At 42.5% G+C, this 25,102-nt stretch overlaps 2 protein-coding genes across 8 annotated transcripts in view; one reads left to right on the top strand and one right to left on the bottom strand.

Annotated features, from left to right (window-relative positions):
• The window catches only part of LOC115664242 (mediator of RNA polymerase II transcription subunit 15a), a 41,189-nt gene extending 19,161 nt beyond the window's left edge, over positions 1-22,028 (top strand). The window contains exons 1-5 of one of the 7 annotated variants that reach the window (XR_008817532.1): positions 18,254-18,375; positions 18,561-18,681; positions 19,782-19,893; positions 20,302-20,420; positions 21,726-22,028. Coding sequence is in view for 2 of the 7 variants with exons in the window: in XM_030586189.2 (XP_030442049.1) it covers positions 18,578-18,681; positions 19,782-19,893; positions 20,302-20,391 (306 nt within the window). In the remaining 5 variants the exon portion in view is untranslated. The other 6 variants (XR_008817531.1, XR_008817535.1, XR_008817534.1 and 3 more) reach the window with 6 other exon arrangements.
• LOC130139288 (uncharacterized) lies at positions 13,308-15,328 on the bottom strand. Its single transcript, XM_056315953.1, has 3 exons — positions 14,580-15,328; positions 14,122-14,295; positions 13,308-13,888 (listed from the first exon to the last, which is right to left on the bottom strand). The coding sequence occupies exons 1-3, from the start codon at positions 14,598-14,600 to the stop codon at positions 13,445-13,447; spliced, it is 639 nt and encodes a 212-aa protein (XP_056171928.1). The 5' UTR covers positions 14,601-15,328; the 3' UTR covers positions 13,308-13,444.
• Positions 22,029-25,102: the final 3,074 nt, after the last annotated feature.

The raw sequence follows: 25,102 nt of genomic DNA, 5'->3' as shown, positions 1-25,102 counted from the left end.
AAGTGCAGGGACTATATTGAACATTTTCATATAGTTCAAGGACTAAATTGAACACATATTAAAAATTCAGGGACTACATTGAACAAATTAAAAGTTCATGGACCAAATTGAATATTAGGTTAAAGTTCAGGGACTACATTGAACAAATTAAAAGTTCAGGGATCAAATTGCACATTGAGTCAAAGTTCAGGGACTGTTTGTGTCATTATCCCAACAAATTATGATAAAGAATCCTCGACAACATACTCCATCTCCCCGCCTTGAATGAATTTTGAGGGACTTGTAGGGTTTTATAAAGAAGGTGTTGGTGGATTGACGTAGAAGCCAAATCAGATCACCGATATCCACACGAATCAGATTTCGAATATTATCGTCATGAGATTTTGAACATTATAGCTTGGTCATATTAACATAATGGGGAGATTTTAATTTTAATTAAATATTTTTGTTGACCTTACTTAACACTCCAACCAATAAAACACACACAAACATGAACATGCACATTCGATACACGAAACAAACAAAAAAGTGATTTGGGTTTTTTTTGTATATGAATCAAATTTATGGTAGTATGAAAAAATTATAACTAATTTTAAATCTTTGAGAAATTTATGACAAGGGTGTGACATTCCGAATTTCGGCCCATTTTTGGGATTTATAAAACGTGTAATTCGTCAGTGCGCTTATAACAAAATCTCGCCCGGAACTGATCACTCCTGGGTTATTATTTTTAAATTAGAGATTTCACTAGAATCGCACTCGATCGAATTTGGCCGTTATTTAGACCCCAAACTTGGCAGTCGCTTTTCGGGAGTTTCGGGACGACATAAATTGGACCGTGTCGATATTATTGTGGCCAGCGTCGAGATTATCAGGAATAGTGAGAAAGTGAAATTTTGACCGGGTGCGAATTTGGACTAGTAGACCTCCCTCGTAGTGTGTTTTGAGTTATTTTATTTTGGCCCTTTGTCCTATATTATTATTTGGGATTTTTCGTGGACTGTTAGATCTTTTTCCGAATTTGAATCGTGATCGTTAAATCGATTTTTAGTTTGAACCGTGTCCGTTGGATCGCGCTCGAAGACAAAAATTAGCTTTTTTTTCTCCCTCTCTCTCTCCCTCCTTCTTTTTCCTCTTTTCTTTCTTTTTCTCTTTCTTCTTTCTTCTTCTTCCCTTCTTCCTCCTTGGCTCCGACTGGTTCTGCCTCTGTTCTGCCCGCCCAACCAGTCGCCGCCGACCGCCCCCGCCGTCCGCCTCGCGCCACCGTAGCCCGACCGAGCTGCACCGCCGCTCGCCAGCTGCCTGCAGTCCCGTTGGCCGCCCCCGTCACCTGGTCGCACCCCTCTCTCCCCCGACTTCCGTTCGTCTCCGCAGCTCCTCCGCCTCCGCCCGACGCCGCTCCACCAGCCCGCCGACGCCGTTGTCCTCCTCGCGGCTGCTCGCCGCGCCGCCGCGCCGTCGGCCCGGCCATCACCGCCTCGGCCGACGAGTCCCTCTTCCCTCCGCCGCGCAAGCAAGAATTTCGCCACTTTCACTCGCCGTAGCCGAGCCCGCCGAGCCGCCGGCCAGCCCCATCCGGCCACTCGCCCAAAGACCGCCGCCCCGGCCTGGGCCACCGCCGCGCGGCCAGTCGCCGCCGGGGTTCACGCCCTCTCCCTCAGCCCCGATCTCTCTCTCTCTCTCTCTCTCTCTCTCTCTCTCTCTCTCTCTCTCTCTCTCTCCCCTTACCCTCACCCCCGGCTGACCTCTCCCTCTTCAACTCGCAGCCGCCGCGCCACTGTCGCCGCCACGTTGCTGCCGCCGCTGGTCGCCGCCCGGCCAGCCAACCCAGGCCGTGGCCGGCTTGTCGCCCACGCGACCAAGCCGTGCGCCCGTGCCCCTTGCTCGCGCCCGCGCCCGTGCCGCGCCCGTGCACGTTACTCGCGCCTGCGTCCGCGCCCGTGCCCGTGCCCGCGCTCGTCGCCGCACCCGTGCCCGCGCGTGTGCCTAGTTCGGCACTGTTCACCCGGGCCATTTTAGGCCCAAGCCGACTTTTCCGGGGCCAAACTTAGGTAAGTGACTTCCTAAACCCTACCTAGTATTTTGGGTACTTTATTGACTTGTCTCGAGTTTAGAACGGCTAGGGCGTGTTTTAATTTAATTATATTATGTTACAATTACGCTATTTGAATTGGATTAAATGATGTGCTTGATTTGGGTAATTGTGCTGGCCGACTTGAATGTCGGGTTTGTGGATTGAGGTGGCGAATTGTGAATTGGACTGAGTGGTGATTATGGGTTGTTTGATGCAATTGGCGTGAAATTGATTTAATTGAATGGCATGTGCTTGCTTGTCGATTCTAAGCCCGGATTGATCGGAGGGCTACGGACTTGGGACGTGTGGACGGCGGTCCGTGTGAAGGCATGAATGGCCGATGTGCCAAATGGATGCGGCCTTGAGACGTGTTGACGATGGCCCGTTGAAGGCGTGTTGGACCGGGACGTGTTTACGTCGGTCATTGGAATTTGAGTCCAGATTGATCGGAGGGCTGCGGACTTGGGACGTGTTGACGGCGGTCCGTGAAAGGAAAGTGTGGCTTGGGACGTGTTGACGACGGCCACTGGAATTGATTGAATGGTATGGCTTGGGACGTGTTGACGGCGGCCATTGAAATTGATCGAATTGTGTGGCTTGTGTGCCTATGAGACCGGACTTGAGACGTGTTGACGGTGGTCCGTGAGAGGAAAGTTGGTTGGACACGTGTGTGCGATGTGATTGATTGGATTGGTTAAATGTACGTGTGGTTGCTTGGTTGGATTGGTTGAATGCGAGTGGGAATGTGTGTGCCGGGTGATTGTGATATGGTGGTGAACTATTCTTGCATTGTCATGTTTGGACTAATATGCAGGGTTGGCTCGTGATTCGAGGGCAAGGTAAGTACAATGATGCGAATTTTATATGTTATAGGGTAGATTGCATGTACGACTTGTCTGGGTACGCATTGGCCTACGTGGGGTATAGGGGGTTGCTTATTGAGACTCGTTCTCATGGTTATTATATAACCATTTCAAATCCGCGACCATGAGTGACTGGAGACGCTGCAAGGGTATCTCGGAGATCGAGGACGGGTCAAGTACTCGGTATTTTGAGTCCCCCCCTTTGTAGAGGAGTTAAGTTTGCGAACCATTGCCCCTTTTGAGGAATGTGATTTTGTTGTTGTGGCCTAGCTTGGGGATTGTCTTTTTGTGGACGTCGTATGTATCTGCCAAGTGTAGGAATTACAATTATTGTTTCGTGCTATTGTTACCCCGTGTCATTATTAATTGTCCGGGTTGTTTCTATTTGTTTCCGCGCGTGCCTAATCTCTGATGTTTGGGTTGGGTCGGCGACGTGTCTGGGACGTCGCATTCAATGATCGACCATCGAGGGATGATCGCGCGCTCGTAGGGTGCGGGGCGTGACATCCTGGTTGATTTGGTATCAGAGCAAGGTCAGCTCAAACCAAGATGGTTGAAGCTTGGAGTGATAAGGAGCGATGAATTTGGGGTAGCCAGTTAGGGAGATTTGTTGGCCATGCGTTACCCAGACTGCTTGGTTGTGATTACTGAGTGATATTATGCACTAATACGTGAAATGTAGGTGCGTCAGGACTTGAGGTTAGTGCACGATCACTGTTCTTTGTTATTGAGTGGTGTTGTGATTGACTGCCTGCTTAGTGAATTGTTGTGATTCACTGCCTAGGACTTTAGACTGGTATAATTGGCCTAGGTCTTTAATTCCCGAGGGGAATTATAGCAGGTAAGTGAGTAGTGTGAACCTTGTGAGTATGAGTAGCCGAGGAAGAGGTCGAGGTCGTGTAGGTCCGCAAGTTGGAGTTATGGGGGATCCCAGATGGGATGAGATTTTGAGGGCACTCGAGGAAGTTAGAATTTTAATGGGAAGGCAAACTGAGGAGCGAAATGCTATTGTTGCTACTGATGTTGAGGCCACTATTGTCGTCGTCAATGGAAATAACAAGAATCATAGATATAATGGAAATGTTGGGAATCAAGGTCAAGGGTAAGTTAATGCAGTCAAACAGATGCGTTAGTTGGTTGGAAAATTTTTGAAATTTAAACTTGCAAGGTTCGATGGGAAGAGGTGACCCTGAGGCTACATTACTTTGGACAGAGGACTTAGAAAAAGGCTTTTGAGGTATTCGGGTGCACTGATGAGGAGAAAGTGACCCTGGCTATATATCAACTCTAAGGAAATGCAAAGGATTAGTAAAAGGGCCCCCGAAGTAGGATATTTCAGAGGACATAATTCCAAGCTAGGGTGTCGTTATCGAGGCCTTCAATGGAAGGTACTTTCAGAGAGTGCACGAGAACAGAAAATGACAGAGTTTCTTCGGCTTCGCTAAAATTGAATGTCAGTTGATCAGTACGAGGCCGAGTTGGTAAGGTTGTCTAAGTACGTACCAAGGATAGTCAATGATCATGTGAATAGGACAAAGAGGTTCCAGGATGGACTGAAACCGAATATTCGCAGTCAGTTGATGCTAATGAACTTAAGGGATTGTAATGAGCTGTATGACGAGGCCCAAACGGTTGAAAGGGATATGAATGAGAGGGTTACCGTATATGGATCGCGGTACACGACGGCTAGGGATAATAGGAACTTTGGAAAGAAGCCTATGACAGAGAAACAAAGATTTGTCCCTCTAGTAAGAAAGAACTTTGGAAAGTCAAACTACTACTCCAACGCCGCATGTCGGTCTTACGGAAAGAGGCATAGGAATGGCCATTGCCAAGGTAGAAGTGGAGCATGTTGTGGATGTGGATAGTAAGGTCACCAAGTGAGAAATTGTTGAACCGACAGGTTAGGTCACTAATGCAATCGCAGCGACCGCAGGTAGGACATTAAGCGAGAGCTACCCTGCAGATTAATCAAAATTGACTATGGACGTAAGGAAAGATGTACGTTGTGGTGGGGAAGGAATCAAAGGATGTGCCGCGAAAGTCTAAAGGCGTTACGTGTTGATATTGGGTACAATAGGCGATGATTTTGAAGTTGTAACTCTAATGGTCATGTACGACGTATAACTGCTTATAGTGGGTAGGTGCAATCGACTTAAGGATTCCTAAATTACTGACGATATTCTTGGATGAGTTGGGATGGATGAGTGTTGCTTAGGGATTTCAGATTTTGTAAAGAACCGATGTGAGTTGTTTTTGAGAGACTGTTGGATTGAAATTTGGATGGATTGAGCTTTGTCTTTGAGGTGTAAAAAGATAATTAATTTGTGGCTGATTAGTTGGTTGAGGAATCAAGGCTAAAGGACATAGCCGAGGTGTGTAATTTTCCCGATGTCTTTCCTCAGGAATTGCCGGGATTGCCACCTGATAGAGAAGTGGAGTTCGCAATTGAGTTAGCCCCCAGGGACGGAACCAATCTCGAAAGCACCCTATAGGATGTCACTGTCGAAATTGAAAGAATTAAAAGTCCAAATGCAAGAGTTATTGGATAAAGGCTTCATTCGTCCTAGAGCGTCTTCATGGGGAGTGCCAGTATTATTCGTAAGGAAAAAAGATGGATCATTGAGATTGTGCATTGACTACAGACAACTGAATCAGGTGACCATTAAGAATAAGTACCCGTTGCTAAGGATTGATGACCTATTTGACCAGTTGCAAGGGGCGTCAGTGTTTTCTAAGATCGATCTAAGGACTGGCTATCATCAATTGAGGATCAAGAAGGAGGACGTGCCGAAGTCGGCATTTAGGACGAGGTATGGACACTATGAGTTTACAGTGATGCCGTTTGGACTGAAGAACGCCCCTATAGCCTTTATGGATTTAATGAATCGGGTATTCAAGGAATTTTTGGATCAGTTTGTGATCGTGTTTATAGATGATATTATGGTGTATTCGAAGAGTTCCGTCGAACATGAGGTACATTTGGAAAAGGTTCTACGGACCCTAAGGGAACATGCACTCTACGCTAAGTTCAGCAAGTGTGAATTCTGGCTTCATCGAGTGGCATTCTTAGGATATGTGGTATCCGAAGAGGGAATTGCAGTGGACCCGGCGAAAATTGAAGCCGTCGTGAATTGGCCAAGGCCGACAACCGTAACCGAGGTTCGGAGCTTTTTGGGTTTAGCAGGGTATTACAGACGCTTCGTGGAAAAAAAATTTCGGTATTAGCGATGCCATTGACGCGGTTACTGAAGAAGGAGATGAGGTTTGAATGGACGGATAAGTACGAAAGGAGTTTCCAAGAATTAAAACAGAGGTTGACGACCGCGCCAGTGTTAACGATCCCGTCAGGTTCATGAGGATATGAGATTTACAGTGACGCGTCGTTAAGGAGATTGGGATGCGTGTTAATGTAATACGGGAAAGTAGTGGCATACGCATCGCGGCAATTGAGGCCACATGAGCAGAATTATCCGACGCATGACTTGAAGTTAGCTGCGATTATTTTCGCTCTTAAGATTTGGAGACACTACCTGTGTGGGGAGAAATTTCAGATTTATACGGACCATCAAAGTCTAAGGTACTTGTTTTCTCAAAAGGAATTAAACATGAGACAGCGCCGTTGGATGGAACTCCTTAAGGACTACGACTGCGATATTTTATATCACCCCGGAAAGGCTAATAAGGTAGCGGATGCACTGAGTTGGAAATCGAGCATCGCGCATATGATGGTCAAAGAATGGACCTTGTTGGAGGGAGTCCGGGATTTAGAGTTTAAGTTTGAAGTGAGCCATGTTTTCAAGTCTACTTGCAGCATTGAGGATTGAACCGAAAATTCAGACTAAAATTAAGGCTTTACAATCTACGGACCCGGAGATTCAGAAGATTTTGATGTATGAATGCCACAAAAAGGAAATCGGATTTTCAGGTATCCGAGGATGGGATTCTAAAGTTCCGTGGATGGTTATATGTGCCAAGTGATACAGAACTGAAGGAAGAGATTTTGTTTGAAGCACACCGTAGTACGTATAGTATTCACCCGGGGAGTACAAAAATGTATCAGAATTTACAGCAGCATTATTGGTGGAACGGCGTGAAAGTGAACGTGGCCAAGCATGTGACTAAGTGTTTCACATGCCAACAAGTGAAGGCACAACATTGCAAGCCGGGTGGAATGTTGCAGCCATTGGAAATCCCCGAGTGGAAATGGGAACATATCACGATGAACTTCGTCATGGGATTACCGAGGAGCCAGAGGGGCCATGATTCGATTTGGGTGATAGTGGATTGGTTGACAAAGTCAACACATTTCCTACTAGTGCGAAAGGATTTTGCCTCGGAAAGGTATGCCAATTTGTATGTGCGATACATAATCCGTCTCCATGGAGTACTAGTAACGATCACCTCGGACCGTGATCCTAAGTTTACCGCCGCTTTTTGGAAAAATCTTCGTACGGCATTAGGAACGAGATTACAGTTTAGCACGGCCTATCATCCGTAAACGGATGGCGAGTCTGAGAGGACGATTCAGACTTTGGAAGATATGGTGCGAGCACGTGTATTGGATTTTAGGAAAAGTTGGAAAGAATAATTGCCTTGGTTGAGCTTGCCTATAACAATAGCTATCAGCAGAGTATTAGAATGGCACCGTTTGGGGCATTGTATGGCAGGGTTTGCAGAACACCGGTTTGTTGGGATGAAGTGGGTGAGAGGAGCATCACGGGTCCCGAGTTGGTTCAGCAGTCAATCGAAATAGTTAAGGTAATTCGGGACAGGCTTAAGACCGCTCAGAACCGTCAAAAGAATTATGCGGACCAGAGACGTAGGCCTTTGGAGTTTCGAGTAGGGGACCACGTATTCCTCAAGGTGTCGCCGATGAGAGGATTGTCACGATTTGGTAAGAAAGGAAAATTGAGCCCGAGGTACGTGGGCCCATTCGAAGTCTAAGAGAGAATAGGCACCTTGGCTTATCGTCTCGCGTTACCGCCAAATTTATCTCATGTTCATAATGTGTTCCACGTGTCTATGTTGAGGAAGTACGAACCGGACTTGACCCATGTGCTGAACTATGAAGAAATAGACGTGGACGACAGAGTGTCATACGTGGAAAAGCCAGTTCGGATCGAGGACAGAATAGAAAGAGTGCTGCGGAACAAGAAAATTCCGATGGTCAAGGTGATTTGGGAGCACCATGGAACTGAAGGTGCGACGTGGGAAAGTGAAGAGTTGATGCGACACCAGTACCCCCATTTGTTTGAATAGTTGGGTTGGATTATAAATTTCGAGGACGAAATTTTTGTAAGGGAGGAAGAGTTGTGACATTCCGAATTTCGGCCCATTTTTTAGATTTATAAAACGTGTAATTCGTCAGTGCGCTTATAATAAAATCTGGCTCGGAACTGATCACTCCTGGGTTATTATTTTTAAATTAGAGATTTCGCTAGAATCGCACTCGATCGAATTTGGCCGTTATTTAGACACCAAACTTGGCAGTCGCTTTTCGGGAGTTTCGGGACGAAATAAATTGGACCGTGTCGATATTATTGTGGCCAGCGTCGAGATTATCAGGAATAGTGAGAAAGTGAAATTTTGACCGGGTGAGAATTTGGACTAGTAGACCTCCCTCATAGTGTGTTTTGAGTTATTTTATTTTGGCCCTTTGTCCTATATTATTATTTGGGATTTTTCGTGGACTGTTAGATCTTTTTCCGAATTTGAATCGTGATCGTTAAATCGATTTTTAGTTTGAACCGTGTCCGTTGGATCGCGGTCGAAGACAAAAATTAGCTTTTTTTTCTCCCTCTCTCTCTCTCTCCTTCTTTTTCCTCTTTTCTTTCTTTTTCTCTTTCTTCTTTCTTCTCCTTCCCTTCTTCCTCCTTGGCTCTGACTGGTTCTGCCTCTGTTCTGCCCGCCCAACCAGTCGCCGCCGACCGCCCCCGCCGTCCGCCTCGCGCCACCGTAGCCCGACCGAGCTACACCGCCGCTCGCCAGCTGCCTGCAGTCCCGTTGGCCGCCCCCGTCACCTGGTCACACCCCTCTCTCCCCCGACTTCTGTCCGTCTCCGCAGCTCCTCCGCCTCCGCCCGACGCCGCTCCACCAGCCTCCGACGCCGTTGTCCTCCTCGCGTTGTCGCCGCGCCGTCAGCCAGCCACCGCCCTCGGCCAACAGTCCTCTTCCCCTCCTTCGAGCAAGCGGCAGCTCGCCGCTGCACTCGCCAGTAGCCGAGCCCCGCCGAGCCGCCGGCCAGCCCATCCGGCCACTCGCCCGGCCTGCGCCGCCCGGCCAGTCACCGCCGCGCCGCCCCGTCGCCGCCGGTTCGCGCCCTCTCCCTCAGCCCCGATCTCTCTCTCTCTCTCTCTCTCTCTCTCTCTCTCTCTCTCTCTCTCTCTCTCTCTCTCTCTCTCTCTCTCTCTCTCTCTCTCTCCCTCAACCTCACCCCCGGCTGACCTCTCCCTCTTCAGCTCGCTGCCGCCGTCGCCACGACGTCGCCGCGCGCCGCGGTCGCCGCCTCGGCCAGCCAACCCAGCCGTGGCCGGCTCGTCGCCCACGCGACCAAGCCGCGCGCCCGTGCCCCTTGCTCGCGCCCGCGCCCGTGCCCGCGCCCGCGCCCGTCGCCGCACCCGTGCCCGCGCGTGTGCCTAGTTCAGCACTGTTCACCCGGGCCATTTTAGGCCCAAGCCGACTTTTCCGGGGCCAAACTTAGGTAAGTGACTTCCTAAACCCTACCTAGTATTTTGGGTACTTTATTGACTTGTCTCGGGTTTAGAACGGCTAGGGCGTGTTTTAATTTAATTATATTATGTTACAATTACGCTATTTGAATTGGATTAAATGATGTGCTTGATTTGGGTAATTGTGCTGGCCGACTTGAATGTCGGGTTTGTGGATTGAGGTGGCGAATTGTGAATTGGACTGAGTGGTGATTATGGGTTGTTTGATGCAATTGGCGTGAAATTGATTTAATTGAATGGCGTGTGCTTGCTTGTCGATTCTAAGCCCGGATTGATCGGAGGGCTACGGACTTGGGACGTGTGGACGGCGGTCCGTGTGAAGGCATGAATGGCCGATGTGCCAAATGGATGCGGCCTTGAGACGTGTTGACGGTGGCCCGTTGAAGGCGTGTTGGACCGGGACGTGTTTACGTCGGTCATTGGAATTTGAGCCTGGATTGATCGGAGGGCTACGGACTTGGGACGTGTTGACGGCGGTCCGTGAAAGGAAAGTGTGGCTTGGGACGTGTTGACGGCGGCCACTGGAATTGATTGAATGGTATGGCTTGGGACGTGTTGACGGCGGCCATTGAAATTGATCGAATTGTGTGGCTTGTGTGCCTATGAGACCGGACTTGAGACGTGTTGACGGTGGTCCGTGAGAGGAAAGTTGGTTGGACACGTGTGTGCGATGTGATTGATTGGATTGGTTAAATGTACGTGTGGTTGCTTGGTTGGATTGGTTGAATGCGAGTGGGAATGTGTGTGCCGGGTGATTGTGATATGGTGGTGAACTATTCTTGCATTGTCATGTTTGGACTAATATGCAGGGTTGGCTCGTGATTCGAGGGCAAGGTAAGTACAATGATGCGAATTTTATATGTTATAGGGTAGATTGCATGTACGACTTGTCTGGGTACGCATTAGCCTACGTGGGGTATAAGGGGTTGCTTATTGAGACTCGTTCTCATGGTTATTATATAACCATTTCAGATCCGCGACCATGAGTGACTGGAGACGCTGCAAGGGTATCTCGGAGATCGAGGACGGGTCAAGTACTCGGTATTTTGAGTCCCCCCTTTGTAGAGAAGTTAAGTTTGCAAACCATTGCCCCTTTTGAGGAATGTGATTTTGTTGTTGTGGCCTAGCTTGGGGATTGTCTTTCTGTGGACGTCGTATGTATCTGCCAAGTGTAGGAATTACAATTATTATTTCGTGCTATTGTTACCCCGTGTCATTATTAATTGTCCGGGTTGTTTCTATTTGTTTCCGCGCGTGCCTAATCTCTGATGTTTGGGTTGGGTCGGCGACGTGTCTGGGACGTCGCATTCAATGATCGACCATCGAGGGATGATCGCGCGCTCGTAGGTGCGGGGCGTGACAAACGGTGGAATATTTAAATTTGAAGTTGGAAAAGGCTTTTAGTTTCCCTTGTGGTATAGAGAGATGGAAGAATTATTTATTTATTGGAAACTTTTAACTCGAAACTCGTTAGCATTATTTACACACAATTAGAACAAACAATCTTTAGATAGATTATATGCCTCCTCCAAAATCAAGCAAAAACCAATAAAAAAAGAAAACGATGCTTATTTTTCTATACTTGTAGGGATAATCTATAATCATTATTTGAATCCAAATTTTTTAAAATTGGTGATTTGAGGGGAAAAACACTCAATATATAGTGCAGAAGCATCTGTAACCTATGCACACGTCTATATATAACACTTTGTTTCTTTAAATAGTTTCTTTGAAACAAAAATTGAATGTATTTACGATTGCTTTCTAGGAACTTTTAAAAACTTACCTTTTTTTTGTGGTTTCATATCTTTTCTATTTCCTTAACCATAACATAACTAATTAAGAATCCTAATGGATTTCCATTTATTGCAATTTACTTTTTCTTATTACATATACGCGCAATTCTTTTACGAAATTGTGCAGCATCAAGGATTTTTTTTCTATTTATTTATTGTTACTTGCTATAAGGTGCACACGGGTTGTGTGTATGCAAAAGATTGAAATTTGAAAGATTTTGCAAAACGATCTTATTATGAAAATATTTGGGTTATAAATTAATGGTAAGAAGTTATTCACAAAATATGAAGAAACTTGTGCACATACATGTGGGGAGAAAGCAGTGTTGCAAAATTTGTGTTCTCTTTCTAAAATTGTTTATAAGATAGACAAAATTCATAATTTGAAATCGAAATACGTGAGAGATAAAATAGAGTTATCAATTTATGCACTTGTCCAGAGTTATCATAATACGCACTTGTCCATTGATAGAATTATGAACTTTCCAAGTAAAGAATTGCAATGTTGTTTTCCTTTGTCATGATAAAAAAGTTATTTGCCGATGTCACCAGATTATAATATTTTGATTGATTAATATTTTCCCTTCTAATTTATACAATTATTTCCTTTCCCATTCAACGTGTGGGTTTATGTCCTATTTAAAATAGGAAAAATTGTCTAAAATGTCCTAAACATATTACACTTTTGCCAATTTAGTCATAAATTTTTTAATCGTGCCAATTAAGTCCTGAACCTTTTCACATTTTGTCAAATGAGTCCATCCAGCCAATTTTGGACAGAAATCGGTGATGTGGACATTGGTCGTTTTACGTGGCATAGCCAGCACTGACGTGGATAATTTTTAATAATATTTTAATATTTTTTCGATTTTTATATTTTTTTCCTCTCTTTTCATTCTTTTATTTTTTTGGTGTGGCCGTCGGGCACTCACCGGCCACTAGGCGAGGCCCGCAACGCCCTTGGCCAGCCTTGCCCAGGTCTAGGCGAGGCTAGCCTCGCTGGCCATAATAAAAAAAAAACAAAAGAAGGAAAGAAGAAGAAAAGAAAGAAAAGGAAAAGGAAAAGGAAAATAAAAATTTCCAAAAATTTCCAAAACGAAAACTAACGAAAGGTAAATTTATTATAGACGTACCGGTTTAAGGTTTTTTTTTGTCATAAAATTAGTTTGGGGTAAATTTGTCACAGGTATACCAGTTTGGAGTTTTTCGTTGTATCAACCCTATATTTTTCTTGGTTAAAGAGAATTCGTTGAATTTATACTTGAAGACACTTTCTCCAATTTTCCGATTTCAAACCCAAGAATAACAAATTTTTTATATGCTTTTACTTTATCCATTTTCTGAAATTTAAATTAAAGATAAAAGGGAAGGAGATGATAAATGAATACGCTAAAAGATTATTGGTCTAATTCGCGCCACATGGCAAGACTATGCCATGTGTCTTGCTATGTGGCAATCGTAGAGGAAAAGCGACGTGCCACCTCACGAACACAGGAGCAAGTATCCTCTCAGCTCCAACCTTAACTATATATAATAGGCTGGGAATTTACCTCACAATTAGTATTATGAGGTTATAATGCGCCAAAGGATATTTTATGGTATTTAATGGTAAAAGTTCAACATTTAAATCCTCCTTTGCAGAAATAGGTAAAGTTGAACTCGTCCTTGTAGAAAAAGTAAATCATTTTCACAACCTAATGAACATATACAGAGGTCTTGTTATCTTGTTACATGAAGCCGTCACATTATTAAATCATACATAACTCGAAATGTAATGGAAAACTCAAGATTTCATAAAGAAAAATTGCTAATGAAAGTCAGAGAAGCTCGATCCAAACGAATTCCCAAAGTCTAAAAGCCCAGAATGAAGCGACATCAAAGCATTTGGTAAACCCAACTTATTTACACACTGTCAAAAGTGACAGCAAAAAGAGACGAGCAATTTCATTTCCAAGCCAAAGCTACCTAAGGTCATGCAAATCAAGGATTGAGCTGACCTGTGATTATCTTATGCTTCCATAACTCGTAAGGGAGTCCATTGAAACGGTAATTGACTATAACTTCAGCATTTCGAGAAGCTCTCCGACAGCCCTTTTGCAGCTGAATCACGTCGTGGAAATCCTGAAGATCATGAGGGTCGGTGGGTACTACTTGACGGCGACGATCATGACGGTTAGCGGGTAGTCCTCGACGGTAACGGCAACGCCACAAATAACATCCAGCGTCTATTATCATCTTCTCCAATCCAACTGCCTCCTCGAGAAGAAACTTAGCCAGCGCAAGCAAAAGTATCGATCCTCCGTAGTAAAATACGAACCCGACAATTTCAACCCTTTTGAGATGATTTGCCACGCAATAGAACTCCTTCTGTGAGCGCCAGAATTGCTTTTCATCAAAGTCGCCGAGCTCCGGAAAATCCTTGTTCTTGAACCGAAACCACACATCGACAGTAGCTTTTTCAGAGCTAATTAGGAGAAGCTATAACGTAGCAGTGACATTAAGTATAAAGAAAAATGCAAAACAAACAAGCTTGTCTGCTCTGGTTCGTTTATGCAAGTAAATGCAAACGTGTAAAACATAAATTGCCACGAGAGACTTGATTGTACTTGCAGAAAGCATATATTTAACTGTGTCCAGAACCAAAGATGGATAAATACCATGAATCTATTGGATTTTGGATTGCATATGACTAGCCTTTCCAGGAGTGGAGAACTCTGCAGCAAGTACGCCAGCCCTAGAAGATCGCGTTTACAAACTGTAGTATACACTTTGATATTGCGCCATCTCGATGACAGGTGCGGCGTTCCCTTTGCCTCTGCAACTGATAGAACCTGAAAACAACTAAAATTGTGAACCCACTAACATAACAAGATATGACCATTGCTTTACTTTCTATTTCTACCAAGAGTCAAAGCTTTAAGAGCGAAATGGATCGGCCCCAGCTTCCAGGGACAAGAAGGGCACAACATGCAGCAGCAGCCTTTGCTCTCAAGAGAGAGGAAGATAGAAAACACTCGAGGCTTGATTTTCTCGTGTCGCAGTTACGGGTATTTATAGCCGAACATTACGTAAAGAAGAGGAAGTAATCTAAGTAATAAGGAAAATCAGCTCGCACCTCAATGCACCAGCTTCCCATAGTGATTTTCGCGACATGTTGCAGCTGCTCAAGAAGGAACTTCAATCGTTCAGGAAAGTCGCCACGGAAATCAGTCGGCGTGTCAAAGTTCAACTCAGCCTCTTCTAATGATGATGCTCCATTTAGTCTAAAGCCTGTGAGGACAAACAAGACCGACAAACACAACGAAAGCAGATTCGGAGCCGAAACATCAAGCGACAGTATATAAAAGTACTCAATCACTAGCTCTCTCAGAGATCTTGAATCGATCCGGAGATTGCATGTGCCGCGCGAGGAACGCAAACGCTGCAACTTAAGAGATTCAATTAAGAACAGGGCACCCGCTCAAGATATCCATCATCTGATCCTCTTGCAAGGGGACGTCGTGAAGGCACAGTTTCTTAAGGGAAGGCCAGTGGAAGGTAATATCCGGTGAAAAAATACAGTTCGACACTCGCAAGCTCACCAGCGAAGCGCAACTGCACAAGAACTCTGGTGCGCGGAAATTGTAATCTGCAAAGACCAACGAAGCGTCTTTCACTTTGTGCTGCACGGCGGAGAGAATCCACCGATAGGTGTTGGTGAGGATGTTGATCTCAGGCTTAGCAGCATCGAGATGGAACTTATCTAGCTGAGCGGCTGTGCAGCGGCTCAGTGCTGTGCCGATCGAGGCGCCCTTTGAGGGGGAGAGATTGACGTATGGAGTGGAGGTCCAGGCGATACGCCATTGCTTGGACAGCACGCTGGTCTTCACCACGTGTCCGGCAAGCGGCTGATGTGATCAAACTCCTCCGCCGCCTCCGGCGGAGAAACCGGACGCCGCCGTCTCTCCGCCATGAATAGATTTTGAGGGACTCGGACGGTTTTATGAAGGTGTTGGTGGATTGACGTAGAAGTCAAATCAGATCACCGAAATCCACACAAATCAGATTTCGAATATTATTGTCATTGTAGCTTGGTCTTTTTAACATAATGGGGAGATTTTAATTGTCATTAAATACTACATGACACACCAACCTATATAACACACAAACATGCACATGAACATTTGATACAAGAAAAAAAAAGTGATTTAGGTTATTTTAATAAATGAATCCAATTTATGGTAGTATGAGGAAATTATAAGTAACTTTAAATCTTTGAGAAATTTATGACAAGGGTATGATATTTCAAGTGATGGGGTGACTTGTGTTATGCACGAATTAAATGACTATCTTCGAATAATCTTTTTGTTTTGACCAAAAAAATTTATCTTTTTGTCAAGTTTTTAGTATATACTTTTGCTTTGCTATTTGTCTTAGAGTAGGCAAGTATTTTATTGAAATTCTTGAGCCGAAATATGAAGTTGAACAACGCTATCAATTTCCTTCATAGCATAGAGAGATTGAAGAATTCTTTATTTATCTGAAACTTTTAACTCAAAACTAGTTAGCATTGTTACGCACAACTAAAACAAACAATCTTAGGTAGATTATATGCCTCCTCCAAAATGAAGCAAAAACCAATTAGAAAGAAAGCGGTGCATCTTTTTCTGTAATTGTAGAGATAATGTATAATCATTATATGAAATCAAATTGTTTAAAATTGGTGATTTGAGGAGAAAAAACACTCAATATATAGTGCAGAAGCATCTGTAACCTATAATATATGCATATATCTATATATAGCGCTTTGTTTCTTTAAATAGTTTCTTCGAAACAAAAATTGAATGTATGTATGATTGCTTTCTAGGAGCCTTTAAAAACTTATTGCTTTCTAGGAGCCTTTAAAAACTTACTTTTTTTTGTCGTTTCGTATCTTTTCTATTTCCTTAATCGTAACATAACTAATTAAGAATCCTAATGGATTTCCATGCTGCGTTTTGGTAGTCCCGATTTAAGTCCGGAGAGGATAACAAATTATTCTATCCGGTGTTTAGCAAAGTCCTTTGGATTGGATCAACTAGATATACTTGGATAAAATGCCGGATAAGAAATCCGGCCTAGAAAATGTGATAAACGATTAAAATTTAAAAGATTTTGCAGAACTATCTTATTGCAAAATATTTTACTTAGTGTTGGGCATGAGGAACATGGAAAATGAATCGATCAGGGATGTCGAATGGAGGTACCAATATCAAGTGGCAGTTATCTTGGTGAGCTAGAAAGTTAAAACCACTTATGGATAAATTTGATTGACGTAAGTCTTAAACCTATTGCAATTGTGCCAATTTAGTCTTATTTTTTTCTAATTTAAAAATTATTTGAATATTTTTTTCGATTTTTATTTTATTTTATTTATTTTTTCCCTTTCATTTGTTTCTCTATTCTTTTTGCGTGACTAGCTAATGACCATTGGCAAAAAGAATAGGAAAAAAAGAAGGCAAAATAAAATAAAAAATCATAAAAATTATATTTAAAAAGTAAAAAAACAATTAAAAATGTCCATGTCAGTGCCAGTTGTGCCACGTAAAATGGCCAACGTCCAAGTCAACAATTTCATGGTAAAATTGATTGGATTGACTCAATTGATAAATAATTGAAAGGTTTGTAACTTAATTGACAAAAATAAAAGTTTAGAACTGAACTGACAAAAAAGTACAATATGTTTATGACTTTTTGGACGATTTTCCCATTATTCAAGGGTCACTAGGGTCATCTTAGATTACACACTATATTCGAAAGGTGGTTTTATATATAAGGTAAGTCCCACACGAGGTACGAATACGTTGGAAAGTATTTCTCCTATAAGCAGCATTCATCTTAGGCTTGTCTTAACTTGTCGAAAAAAAAATTTACTCGGGCTCGAGCGTCCAGAGAACTTTAGTTCGAGATGCGCACGTATATCTCGACCCATTTGTCTCTGAGGAACGTTCAAGCTGTAGCAGAAAGGCAAGATCGGTATCGTGGATCAGGACCATCAAGCTCGAGCTTGTCAAGATTCGCTGCTCTCCAGTTTACTTGGAATTAGTGGTGAGCGGTTCTCGGTTCGGTCCGGTCCGGTCCGGTCCAACCCAAGAACCGAGAACTGGACCGGGAGGACCGGTTCCCAATTTCTAGGACCGGAGATCGGACCGGCTAGTCTTGGGATAATAGACCAGACCGAATCGATAGTCCGGTCCGGTTCCAATGGGATCAATATTAAATATTATTTGTAAACCGAGAACCGATTGCTCCGTTCTTTCCTTTATAGTTCTGATTTGATCCCATAAGACAATGGAAAAAATTAGAAAAATATATATAATATATAAAAAAATTGAACAATTGGTTCCAATGGGACCAATATTAAATATTTTTCATATATATATATATATATATGAAAAAATTAAAAATATATATTTATCGATTCGGTCCGATTCGCACCCTAGAATCGGGAACCAGATCGTCCGGAAATCAGTTTTACTTTTACGAACTTAGAACCGGATCAATGTTCTCGAGAACTGAACCAAACCGATTGATCCGGTCCAATCCAGTCTGATCTGATCTTGATTTGAGCAGTCCGTCTTACTCAGCCCTGCTTGGAATTTCCTACGTTATGGTCCAAAAAAATCGGGCCGAGTTGTTCGGGACCGATCCATCGACAAGACACGACAAAAGGAAGGGACACGTGGCCGCTGGCCACACCTATGGCGGCGAATCTTATTCTTCTTCTTGCTGCTTTGCTTTGGACATCGAGTCATCGACCACCTTGTGGGGCTCTTAAATGATAAACGAACGAAGTCCAAATGCATTGCACCCTCTAGCCCAAGCATATCCACTAGCGTCTCGCTCTCTCTTCATCATCTTTCGGCCAAAAGTCCTTCCGTCTCCTCCCGAAGGTGAGCTCGACACTCTTCTTTCGCTATTCATCGACCGTTCTTTGGGTTTTCGAGGGCTCTTGTGGGAACGTGGGAGGATTTGTGGGTTCGGGTTCTTGAATCGGCGTTGATTGTATTGGGGTGGGTGTGTGCTGATTGTTGTTTATTGCTTGTGTTAAGTCCCGTGCTGGTTGTTGGTTGTCGAGGTTTTTGAGGAGTGGATATGATGGATACCAGCGGCGTCGGCGGCACTGGAGCTCCGCTTGATGGGGGCGACTGGAGGGCTCAGTTGCCGCCCGAATCGCGGGAGAGGATTATCAACAAGATGTGAGTCCTCCTCCATCCTTCGCTTGGGTTATTTTTTTTTTTTTAATCGTTTTCGTATGGAATATGTGGAGTTTATGATGGATCGTTGCTTAGGGACGATTTCCAAGGGTTTAGAGTATGTTAAAGAAGTCATGGTTTTACAAATGGTCATGTTCTTTGGTGGAGGGGCGACATAAATTCTGCGGTAGCCTTCTTCTCTGTTACTTTTTTCTCGTTCGATAGTTTAGTCTTGGTTAAGTTTTGTCGTGGGATTCAGCGGGTATGTAGGCTGATAGCTCTTGTTATATTGGTGGTCAACTGGTCATATAGCATAAGATGATGGTTTTGCTTAGGTCCCATCTTAATTCGGATGTATTCCTTTCTTCATTGAAATGGACTGTCTTCTATTTTTGTTTAAAATCAGTAGGGTTTACCATAGTATGTGGACGAACGTAATTGCAGAGGTAAGGCTGTGTGGCTTTCTGGCAGGAAAACAGTTACCGGATGATCTCCTGTTATGCTCGTGACGAAAAACAAAATTACTTATCCGGAACCTAAGGATTTTTAAGCATCTTATTGCTTGTAGGTTGTGTTATTTTTATCAATCTCAAATTTATTTAGTTCGTATATGCTGTTACTGGAAGTGGTACGTGGGCCATTATCTTTTTTTCCCCTCTCCAATTCAATAGCGTCACTAAAGTTGTTATAGGCGTTTATGGTCCAAAGGTTTTCTGCAGTAAACTTCTTCTTCACCTACCTTGAGGTGCAACGCTTGAACTCCGGCCCATACCCTTGTAATAGAACAAGATTCTATTAATGTGTTTGGGGTTAGGTGTTACCAAAGTTTTATAGGTTTGTGAATTCTTGTATGTGTTCCTTTGAGTCATTTCTTGGTTTGCTTTCTTATCCAGGAGAAAGCTATTCATAGTTTGTTGAACGATATGCCACTTCCACTGGATCTTTTATCTGTTATGCATTAGATTTTATGACATTATTAGGATTACTTAATTTCAGCTCTGTTACACATTGGTACTTCTTAATGAAATCTTAGTTGTCATTGAGAAAGAAATTATTGGCCAGAAATAATTTCAGCTGAAGTGCAAATCTCTCTTGATACGCAGAATGGAGACTTTGAAGAGACATCTTCCTGTTTCTGGTCCAGAGGGTTTGCAAGAACTCAAGAAAATTGCGGTGAGGTTTGAGGAAAAAAATTACAATGCTGCAACAGACCAGGTACCATATGATGTCCATGTCCACTACGTGTGTTTCATTCTCTTTGATATGAAGTCGCCCGGGAGCTAGTGTGTACTTATTCTGTATGATGTTTCTATGTGGATAGAGGACGCATAAACAAACTGGATAGGCTTGTGCTTAAAATATTTAGAGAATCATTCTTTTATTCGCATAATTTGTTGGGAATTTCTATGATTCGTGCATTTATATAGTAACTGGAACTGTTTAACTATTTAAATTTACCTTTGCACCAGTGAAATCGGGTTTGCTCAGTGCTGTGATATTGTACTTAAGTTTTAAGTTATAGTTTGAAACTGATATCTGCTTCATTTTCTTTGTAATTTGATTATTTAATTTGTTGGTCTGTTATGAAGTGATTTAGTGATTTCTGCTTCTTTTCCCTTTTAGTCCGATTATTTAAGGAAGATATCATCGAAGATGTTGACAATGGAGCCAAAGTCTCAGAGTACCATACCTAATGCTTTGCCATCTAACTAACCGTGCTGGGAATAACAGTGAGGACTCGGGTACGACTTAAGTTCCTGTTACTTGATACCATTGATGTAGGAATTAGAATTTCTGTTTTGTTATCCCCTTATATATTTACAGATATGTATATTTCTTCTTACACATATTTTCATTTATGTACTTGTACTATGTTTTTCTCTTATACATTGTTTTTGGGGGACATACAGCAGGAGTCCTAGAAATTGTTATGATAGAGCGCTTGAGTCCTAAAACTTTCATTTTGTGCACTTAAGCCCTAAAATTTGTGACAGTCATCCTCTTTAGCTCTTCCGTTAGCTCCGTTAGGTTTTAGTGGACGGAAAATCTGCGTGGCATTTTTTTTTAATTAATAGCCATGTAGGATTAAAAGATAATAAGAAAAGTCATTTGGCATTTTAGTCCACTTAAAATTGACTGAGTTAATAGAATGACTCAAGTGCATTCACATTGCAAGTTTTATGACTTAAATGCACGAAATGAAAGTTTTAGAACTTAAGCACAGTAGCGTGACAAATTTTAGGACTTGCCCCGGAACTGTCCTTTTTTTGGGCTTTACATAGTACACATTTATATACCCACTACGAGCCATGCTGCTTATTGATAGAGTAAATGCTCCATTGGCACATGGTATTTTTGGGGGGATTTTCGTTTTAGTACCCCGAAAGTTAATTTCTTTTTGCCAATCTTGCTCATTTGTAACCTCAAATGCACATTTATACCATGGGCAGTGGCACATTTGAATTTCTTTGTTTCATTTGTAACCTATTGAGTTAAGAACGGAAAGATCTCGGTTTTTTCCTTCATAGAATCAGATATGCATCTGTGAGGAACAAGTTTTTCAAAGAGTGGCAGCAAACTTCAGTTTAACTAGAAAAGGCCAAACGCTTGCATCTTCTGTAACTTCCTCCCACTTCTTTGCCTCGAATTTTCTAAGTTAGAAGTGAGTCTCGCTTGTGACATCGCAAGATGCATGCTTGCAAAAGATGATTCACCTTTCACTTTTATGTTATTGTTTTCTTTAAGATTTCAAGATCAATTCGAGTACACGAACTTCACAAAGATTTTCATTCTGTACTTGCTGAAAAGAAAATGAGTGGTCAGTGTATCTTGGTTTTTGCGCATTTATTACCCATCCAGTATCTCGCTTGCTCGGAAAGTTTCAAGTTGGATTAATTACGTAGTGCTCTAACGGTCATCCTCGCGGTGCATCTATCGCCCATTCCTTTCATCTCTTTGTGCTATTTGCAGTTCATTCTGCTGTGCATGTACCGATCCGGTTTCTTGATTCGCTAACATAACTTGTATATATTGTATGTCATTTCAAGTTATGCAGCCACAAAGGCAAAGCCAACCAATTCCTAATTCCTTAGCTGTCGATTAGCCTCGAGCACTTCTATAATTATCGGTTCAGAATATTCAGAACAATGTTCCTTCTGGAGTTCAGGCTTCCGCCAGACCATCATCTGCATTGCCATCGGTTGAAACCGTGGAAGCTAGCTTGGGCTCTCTTGGATTTTAGTTCGCTGATATTAATAGTTGTCATCTATTGTATTAAAGGGTGTGCTTATTTCGTGAAAAACTACGTGATGAAGGAAAACATTTTCCGTGAAATTCATTTTCAAGGAAAATGTTTAGTTTTCATTTGTCTGGTGGTATGTTATGATGAAAATGATTACCCTTGCTCATAACGAGGAATTCATTTTCGTTGTTTTGAGTATGGGTGTTTCTGTTGCCTGAAAAGCGATTTTTCACTTACTAATCATTTTCAACGCATCAAAAAAGTCAAAAGTTCGGAAAACTAATTCGTGAAGAACTTTTTCAATGAAACAAACGCATTATGTTTTGTAATTTCTGTTACTTTGACAAAATTTCGAGTCATATATATGGTGCAAATTGTGGATGCGGTGCCCAGCTCGCACCACATTAATCCCAAACTCAAAGAAAGAGAAAAAAGCATTAGTCAAATCTTAAAAAGAAAAAAGAAATAAGAGAGTTGCGACTTTGTTTAAAATGTGCCATAATTCATGTAGGTGCAAGTTTCGGGTACATTATTCAATGGATTGTATTTATTTAAATGTAATTTCTAGGAATATAATTTTAAAAAAATCGTGTAGAAAGTAAAAGTTCGAAAGGAAATGAATAACAAAATAAATAGGAGAGAAGAAATAATGGAATTTATGCATAGTTACACAAATATACTCATTAATTATTTTCCTTTGAAGTTTGACAAATCAAGAATTTAGATGCTCGTGCAAGGGAAAAAAAGGGTTAATACCACAAAAACCCCAAACTGATATACATGTGACAAATTTACTCAAAACTAATTTTTTGACCACCAAAATCCCTAAACTAGTACATCTGTGACAATTTTACCTTCCGTTAGTTTCCGTTAAATTTTACTGTCAAATTGCTGAGTTTGATGACATGTGGCAGTTGACGAGTCTACCAGTTTGAGATTTTACCATTGGTTTGTCATAGGTATAATAGTTTGTGATTTTTGTTATATTAATTCAATTTAACAAAGGGTAAATTTATCACAAATATACCAGTTTAAAATTTTTGGTGAATCAAATAATTAGTTTAAGGTAAATTTATCACCGATGTTATAGTTTAAGATTTTTCGTGGTCAAAAAATCAGTTTGGCTAAATTTGTCACGGGTATATCAGTTTGAGGTTTTTCGTGGTTTTAACCCAAAAAAATAAAGGAAATTTGGTAGATCAAAAGTAGAAAACTGGTTTTGAGCTTGAAAAGTTTTACTTGAGGATGATGTATTAGCTCTGTTTATTTCGTGGAAAATTTGATATTTCTGAAAATTGTTTTTGAAAAAGTAGTTTTGAGGAAAATAACAATATTTTCCGGCGTTTGATTGAAATCTGAAAATGAACTGAAAAGTTATTTTTCGCCATTTAAAAAGGAAAGGTTGCTTTTATTTCTGTGGCCCTCGCCGGCCATAGGGGAGGGTCGCCCTCGCGGCTCGTGGCCTAGAGGAGGGTCACCCTTGCCCAAGCCACGAGGGTCCAGCCCTTGCCTGTGGCCGGTCTCCGAGAAAAAAAATAAAGGAAAAAAATTATTAAAAAATTCAAAAAATTATTAAAAGTTGTCTCCGTCAGCGCCGGCAGTGCCACGTCAGACGGTCGGCTAGCGCCTACGTCAACGATTTCCGGCCTAAATTGGCTGGATGGGCTAAATTGGTATCAATGTGAAAAGTTTTAGAACTAAATTGGTCCAATTGAAAAGTTTGAGACTGAATTGGTACAAATGCAATAAGTTTATGACTTTTTTGGTACTTTTCTCCAATAATTAGGATGCCTCATCTTTGTGCCCACACCAAGCCCTCCCACAGATCAATCGGCCCTTGGCCTTCACCGGCACCGTGCCGCCAAGCACCGCCACACAGGTCATAATTGCCTTCTTGGATGCCAATATCGTCTCCAACTGCACTACTATCTCTGTTGGGCAGGGACAACGAGTGTCCGAGAGATAAAAGAGAAATGGTTAATACCTACAAAAACTCCAAATTCGTACGCTCATGCCACCTTTACATTAAATTAATTTTTGCGTCGGAAAAGCTCTCAAACTGGTACACCCATGCCTCATTTACCCAAATTGATTTTGTGCAGTAAAAAACCCCAAATCGGTACATTTGTGTCACATTTACCCAAACTGATACACTCATGTCACATTTATCCAAAAAAATTTCAGAATTACCATAATTTGGGGTAAATGTGGCACGAATGTACCAATTTGGGGTAAATGTAGCATGAATGTACTAGTTTAAGATTTTTTATGATACAAAAAATAGTTTTGGGTAAATGTGGCACGTGTGTATCAATTTGGGTGGTTTTTATGACATAAAACTTAGTTTGAGATTAATGTAGCACGGGTGTACTAGTATGAGGTTTTTAATGATATTAGCTCAAAAAGAAATGAAGAACATAATAATAGCTAGAGAGAAGGTCATCTCGCATCCGGATCACATTGAGGAAGAAACCAAGAGACTCGCCATGATTTGGGTTGGTGAACAAGCGGGTGTCACCAGATTGCGTGGAAATCGATTTCCGTTTTATAAAGATAGGTAGTCATTTTCCCTAACGTGGATTTTCCGGTTCACAAAAGATATTTTCCGCTATTTGTTCAGATTTGTTCCCTACTTACTATTCATATGATGCGGTGTTTTATTGGGAAAAGTGCCAAAAAAGTCCTAAACCTTTTGCATTAGTGCCAATTTAGTCCTAAACCTTTTTTTGGTGCCAATTCAGTCCTAAACCTTTTGCATTGGTGCCAATTTAGTCCTAAACCTTTTTTTGGTGCCAATTAAGTCCTAAACCTTTTAAATTGGTTCCAATTCAGTCATAAACCTTTTATTTTTGTGCCAATTTAGTCCTTCCGGCCAATTTAGACCGGAATTTGCCTACGTGGACGCCTGCCGGCCGGCGGCCGGTCACCGGCGCCGACGTGGACAACTTTAATATTTTTTAAATATTTTTTTGAATTTTTATTTTTTTCCGTTTTTTCCACTTTTTTTTGGTTGTCTTCCTCCTTCCTCGGCCGGTCGCCGGTCGGCGACCGGCCGAGGCCGAGAGCTCGCCGGCCACCGGGCGAGGGCGACCTCGCCGGCGAGGGCGAGGCTCGAGCCCTCGCCGGAGGCCGCGGCGAGGGCGAGCCTCGCCTTGGTCGGGCGAGGCTCGAGCCCTCGCCCGA

Source organism: Syzygium oleosum, unplaced genomic scaffold (genome assembly GCF_021117445.2).
Source record: "Syzygium oleosum isolate NSW1041296 unplaced genomic scaffold, Sole_v2.1 Sole_v2.11, whole genome shotgun sequence".
NCBI classification, from domain to species: Eukaryota; Viridiplantae; Streptophyta; class Magnoliopsida; order Myrtales; family Myrtaceae; genus Syzygium; species Syzygium oleosum.
This window is presented reverse-complemented; position numbering and strand designations above follow the sequence as displayed.

Excerpts from the sequence above, each read along its gene's own strand:
- LOC130139288 (XM_056315953.1), bottom strand. The coding sequence starts at position 14,600 with ATGGGAAGCTGGTGCATTGAG. Across the intron at positions 14,296-14,579 it reads TGGGAAGCTGGTGCATTGAG|GTTCTATCAGTTGCAGAGGC; the intron begins GTGCGAGCTGAT and ends AGTTGTTTTCAG. Across the intron at positions 13,889-14,121 it reads CAAAATCCAATAGATTCATG|AACAAGGATTTTCCGGAGCT; the intron begins GTATTTATCCAT and ends TTTCGGTTCAAG.